The sequence below is a fragment of the Oncorhynchus kisutch genome, linkage group LG4 (genome assembly GCF_002021735.2).
Source record: "Oncorhynchus kisutch isolate 150728-3 linkage group LG4, Okis_V2, whole genome shotgun sequence".
NCBI lineage: Eukaryota > Metazoa > Chordata > Actinopteri > Salmoniformes > Salmonidae > Oncorhynchus > Oncorhynchus kisutch.
The window spans coordinates 31,757,666-31,763,842 of record NC_034177.2 but is presented as its reverse complement, the minus strand read 5'-3'; the positions used below and the strand labels follow the sequence as shown (position 1 = coordinate 31,763,842).

General features: G+C 44.0%; 1 protein-coding gene across 2 annotated transcripts; it reads left to right on the top strand.

Moving 5' to 3' along the window:
- The first annotated feature begins 262 nt into the window (after positions 1 to 262).
- LOC109889386 (protein TsetseEP) lies at positions 263 to 5,882 on the top strand. Of its 2 annotated transcripts, none has more exons than XM_020480793.2 (2): positions 263 to 461; positions 4,261 to 5,882. In XM_020480793.2, exon 2 carries the CDS (start codon positions 4,268 to 4,270, stop codon positions 5,138 to 5,140), a length of 873 nt encoding a protein of 290 aa, XP_020336382.2. In that variant the 5' UTR covers positions 263 to 461; positions 4,261 to 4,267; the 3' UTR covers positions 5,141 to 5,882. The 2 variants fall into 2 exon arrangements, with proteins under 2 accessions (XP_020336382.2, XP_020336384.2); XM_020480795.2 differs by lacking the exon at positions 263 to 461 and adding an exon at positions 624 to 761.
- Positions 5,883 to 6,177: the final 295 nt, after the last annotated feature.

The following is a 6,177-nucleotide window of genomic DNA, read 5'->3' as shown; positions in this document are numbered from 1 at the left end:
TAATAGTGCCCACTCCATCACATTCATTAGGAGGAGGTTGTCTATTTGAGAGAAAAAACATATGTAGTTGTTACAATACTTTCATAATGCATCCTTCCAACAGCTCCCTGAAGAAATCACTGATCTCAAATGATTGGCCAGGTGAAAGGAAAGATTCCACTTTATAGCTTTCATACATCCAGACCAGTGGACCATTCAAGAAGGAGAGGAAGGTAGGGATGAAATAAGGAAGGAAGGAAGGAAGGATACATTTATCTGTTGGAACATGGTCACAGTCTCCGGGCGTAGGAGCGACAGTGGGCGCGCGCACAAATACACACATCCCAGACAACACGCACTAAACCTCTGTCCAAACTTTCCTCCCCTTCAGTCTGTGCGTGACTCGCCAAGTCGTGAGAGCGCAAGAAGAACTTTCCGCTCTCTAGCACGGCTTAAATTCGCGTTTTAATTCCGCTACCAAGGTTAGTAAATATCTTCTCTACACTGCACTCTATAATGACGAAAAGTCATTGTATTTATTTTGTTATTTTTAGATTAGCCTGCTGTTTTATGTGAGTGTGCTTTTCACTCGAGGCTGTTCCAGCTTGTTCAGCAATCGGCGACCCCGCCTACCTCATCAGCTCTCTTTTGTTCTTTCTCCGTTCAATTTCATCTCCCGAACACAAGGTCCGCTCATTCCCCGTTTATTAATGCTAATTTGTTGTATGATTATGCGCAGCTGTGGAGGTCTTCGTGCGGTGTTCGGGTTACTTTGGTGATGGGTGAGTTTAGAGGGCTGTCTGTGTGTAAACGATGTCGGACTGGGACCCATTTTTGTGCTGCCTAGTAAACAGCAGCTGGAGGAATGTGTGGTTTGGGTGGTAATTAGCTTAATGAGATTACCCTAATCAAAGTTATTGATTACCAATGTTTCTTAACTTAAGTGGCTTTTGTGCATGTTCAGTTTGACGAATATTTAACGATTTAAACCCCAAATCTTACTGCGCGCATTACTTGAGAATCAATTTCACTGTTTGCGCATTTGTCGTGTACTTTATTTGGAGCGTAACACAAGTGTGTGTGAATCGATTGTTTCTTCGTAGTGCATAGTTTGACTCCAACGCGTCTTCGAGGATTGTTTTAAATCGTCGCATGCACCGGCGGTGCCCATGGACATGTAGCCTACATACCACGCACGTGCGCTTGTAGCTCGGGGGACGGGGACTGGGGACGGACTGGACACTATAAGCTCCATAGAGCGGACACGTGATCCTGCACGGGATGGAACATAATGTTCCAATGCATCGAGGTCAATAGTGCCTCTTAACCTGTGTAGCACAACTTGGTTGGTGAAATTCCCCTAAGTATGATCCCAATATTTAACCATAGTAGTTGACCATTTTTGTCTCTGCAGAATTGCACCAACCATTTGTAGAATAGTGAAGTTGTTTGAGGTAAATGCACGTGGGTAATTTGTGAAGGGATTTAATAGGTTAAAGCTAGAATCCTTAATTGAAATAATAATAATGGTCACCCCACCTGTGTTTTGGTACAAACCTTAGGGATGGGCCTGGAGAAATGAAACTCACTCAAATTCACAGAATGGGCTGGGGATGTAAGGACTGATGACCATCCATGATATCAAAAGGAGAGTTTTAACCATGTTTTTAGGCTATACAGTGTTTGTTTACAAACATTGAAGTAAAACAAGCTTGTGTTTTGGGTTCTGATGGTGTATGACAGTTGAACTAACCTCACAAGGCATTTATAAGTTGTTATTTAAGAATCAGTGGGTGTGTGTGTGTATATATCTCATTCATTTTACAAGTCCAAAAATGCATGTAGAAACAGGATTCCACTACTCAGAAGTTCAGTGACATGGACAGCTCACACTAATTATACCACATACAATAGAATGATAATGCAACTGCCAGTGGTGTAAATAATTCTGATGTGGTTGTCACATTACTGGTTCATCAGGGACAAGTCTCACCATGGTTCGATGATTATAAGCCAGCTCGAAATCCACAGTTCATTGTTGGTGACAGAGCAGATAAACCACTTTGAGAAGTAGACTAAATGCTGTATCTCCTCCCACCCCTGACAGCATAAGACAAGTTGATTCAGATATTACACTCTACACCGTCCCCTCACTGGTGTAGCTTGTGGCGATGAGAGCGGTGCTCAGTTGGTAACCAAACACTTATTTCCACTAGGGATGCACAATATATCGGTGAACATTTCGGAATCGGCCAATATTAGCTAAAAGTGCCGAAGTGAAAACCTGATGTCAAAGCTGACGTGCATACCTAATATAATGTAGGTACATGCCGTAATGACATTTTGCGCTACACGTGCAAGACCACATTCTTAACCTAGCCCACAATGTCTGCTGTGGGGATCGAGCCGTCAACAAGTTGAGCAGTCATTTGAAAGGGTAAGAACATTTTCAGCGAGACAACTCAAAAGGCGAAATCCATTAAAGCCAAGATAATGGGATTCAATGCCCTTGACAATCAACTGTTCTCTGTCGTGGGTTCGCGGACTGGTCGAGCACCGGTACACACTACCAAGTGTGTTATTTTTCAGATGTTGCCCTACCAGAGTTGCATAGTAATAGCGCCACTGCTATTAGCTTCAAGACATGCATACTATGGAACACAGTTTGGGTCTTTGCATTTCAAAAAAGATACTGTAGCACTGTCAAAAGCTTTTTTTTAATGTCTGAAAACACCAGCCACAAACGATGTGTTTGCAATACCGCTTTGGTAATAAAGCATCTTTTGTTCGACTGCAACTTCCACTAGAAACTGTAGTCATTTTCATTATTCGTAGCAATGCTTTAAGAATCCTTGTGAGTAAGTATTAGCTAGGTTGCCACTTGTTGTTCGCCTATTGAATTTGAACTTCAGTTAATTACAAATAACTATCCAGCTACTTAACCCTGTTGCCCAAAGCTAACGTTATAAGCAGCCAGCTAGCTTCATCTGGCCAGTGAGGCTCGACCGGACTTGGTTGTGTTGTGAAGCTAGCCACAATAAGGATTAGGCACAATAGTGGAATTTGCGGTTTGCATTCAACATAAAAGTATGAAATTGACAGTGATGCAAATTAAAACAAATACTTTTATTTTGAAGGCTAACCGCAATGTCCACTGTTGTGGCTAGCTTCACATAGATGGGTCTGACCAACATGAATCAAATAAAAACTCTTATAAATTAAGGTTATTTTAGATAACACCTAGCGAGCTAACTATATAGCTACTGAAACAGATTGTCGTTTTGGTATGTTTTTGCGGAAGAACATTGTTTGCATCCATGGGCTAGCTAGATATTTTTTTTTTTTTTAGGACCAGTACTGTAGGTGCACGAGACAACTACCAGCATCATCGCATACATATCGTTGTGACATGAAATAAAAGTGATGGTGTAATCAATGTAATAACTACGTTAAATTATGAACGCGTTAAATTGTGACGTGCAGTCATATTCATGTCCAGACACGTCAATGTTTTCAACTTGTCTTTTTGGACACGCAAAGACCCAAACGGCATTCCGTAGCAAAGAAATGGCACAGCAAGGAAGTGAAAGAAATGGCTTGTGATTATGCTTTACTGGTAATGGGGACATGTGTTGTAAATGCCAACAAAATAACTTTTTGGTGACGCCTGATATGCAGTGCCTTAGACTGCTGCGTCCATGTGTGTTAATTAACTGTACTAGAATGCTTAAGACTTACAATTTTAAATATCGGTATCAGTTTTTTATTTATTTTTATTTTTAAAGGAAAATATTGGTATTGACAAAATGTAATATCGGTGCATCACTAATTTCCACAGTTTACTTGCTCTCACTGATGCCTATGATTTATGGCGTACTAAGTCAATAAGCACATCCAAACTGGGCACTGGTGCTGGGAAAATCAAACAAGGCACAAGGTCAGGGAAAAGTCCAGCACACACAACCTAATAGCTGTGAATGAAAGGTGAATATTTTATCCATTGTTGAGTTCATTAGCTCATGTGCAAGTCCGTGTCCAAGACGACAAACTAAATATGATTCTTTAGATAACTGATTCACCAGACCTGTTAAACCTGTAACATGCATGTAAATGGACAGGTGATGATACAGCCACCCTTAAGAAGCAGGACTTTGTCCCAGTTTATCTCGGTGCAAAGTTTGGGTGTGCAAATGGCCTTTTCCCCCTCTCCTGATCTGCTCGCTGTCGGGCCCTCTCATGGTTGAGGTGTCTCTCTCACTCTGCCGGTCTCATTGTCTCCAGGTGCACCATGGGAAACAAGATCAGCAGAAGACGGGACACTGCACCAGCCGAGCAGAAGGCTGCAGAGGAGGCAATCGACACGCAGGAAGCTGTGGTGGAGGCAGTAGCTGATGCGCCAGTGGTGGTTGCAGAGGCGACTGAACCAGTAGTAGAATCAGTGCCAGCACCGGTACAGGAGGCTGAGCCAGAGCCCCCCAAGCAGCCAGAGACGGCGCCCTCATTGGAGGAGCCGGTGAGCGTCCCACTAGTAGCCCCAGCACCGCCTGAACCCGAGCCCCTGGTGTCAGTCAGCAAACAAGTGCCAGTCGTCCCGGAGCCAAAGCCAGTCGTCCCGGAGCCAAAGCCAGTCGTCCCGGAGCCAAAGCCAGTCGTCCCGGAGCCAAAGCCAGTCGCCCCGGAGCCAAAGCCAGTCGCCCCGGAGCCAAAGCCAGTCGCCCCGGAGCCAAAGCCAGTCGCCCCGGAGCCAAAGCCAGTCGCCCCGGAGCCAAAGCCAGTCGCCCCGGAGCCAAAGCCAGTCGCCCCGGAGCCAAAGCCAGTCGTCATAGAACAGAAGGCTGTCCCAGAGCCAAACCTCTCCCAGGAGTTCCTCCTACAGCCAGTCATTCCAGAGCCCTTCCCCGCCCCTCTTCTGGACCTGGGTGTCCCTGAGCTGATCCCTGAGCCCCTCGATGCTCCCCCCTCCCACAGATCTGCCCCAGACCAGCCCACAGACCTGGGGGGTGCAGAATGCTATGACGACAACGTAAAGGGTGCCTGGAATTCTGTCTCCGTCCCAGAAGAGTCCAAAGAAACCCCGGAGAAGCCAGCAACTATGGCGGAGAAGCTTCTGTGTGATGTCATGGGCAGCGAGCTGAGCAAAGCGGATTCTTCAACCACTTAGACCTGACGACCGATGACATCATGGTCAATGATGTCATAGCAGACGACATTCCGGAAGGTGACGTGTCCACTGAGCTGATATGGGAGAAAAAAATAAAAACTAAAGAAAAAAATGGACAATGACGTTCTAAAAAAGACAGACGCAGCAGAAAAAAAATGTATAAAAAAATAACACAACTTTGATCTGAGAAGGCTAAAGGGAAAACTAAGACCGTGAAGTAGCACTCAGATAATCTGAGACCTGGGATGTATTCCCTAGGAACCAAACAGAACCAAGTGTACGCAAACGGAATTAAACTGGGTGGGACCTACGTGAATTTGTCCAATAGAAATTCTAGTTTCTGTTGCAAAACATTTTGGAATAATGATTAGACCCCAGGTAATAGACGTGCCTTTTCTTTCTTTCTGAGTGTAGGTTGACTAAAGGGATTTGGTGATGGGTGGCCAGGGCAGAAGTGTACCCATCATCGCCCTCTGAGCCATATAGACATAACACTGCATAGCAGAACACTTACAGTAACTATATGTGGTAACTATGTATGACAAGACGTTTGCCTTGGTGTGTACATCTGATGAATTGTAACAACGTTTGAAATCGGCCTACATACTATGATGTACATTCATGCTTGGACTCTCCTTCCTCTTTAACTCAAACGGAGGTGACCTTATTATATTTTCTTGGAGGAATGTATTAAAGGTGATGGTCTGGTTGTGAAAATAAAATAAGATTGTTCCACCTTGAAGATGATTCTTTGTTTTCGTTCTTTTCTAATGTGGTTTTTAGTCTTTAAAGAGGCTGAGGCCTGCAAGTGCATTGTTTCTAAGACTGATGTTTTATATTAGGGCTGTTTTCAGAGGTTTATGTGCTGCCACTAATGCTGCAGAGATATGGCTCAGCATAACCAAGAAGATCAGCAAATAAAGATTACCTTAGTGAGTCAATTTCAATCCCTAAACATCAATACAGAGATCAGGAAATCAATAGGTGACAGAACATCAGTTGTGGGCTACATTACATTTTTAACTGAACACTTGCAT

What these genes read in the sequence shown, in the direction of transcription:
- LOC109889386 (XM_020480793.2), top strand. Translation starts at nt 4,268, where the DNA reads ATGGGAAACAAGATCAGCAGAAGACGGGACACTGCACCAGCCGAGCAG.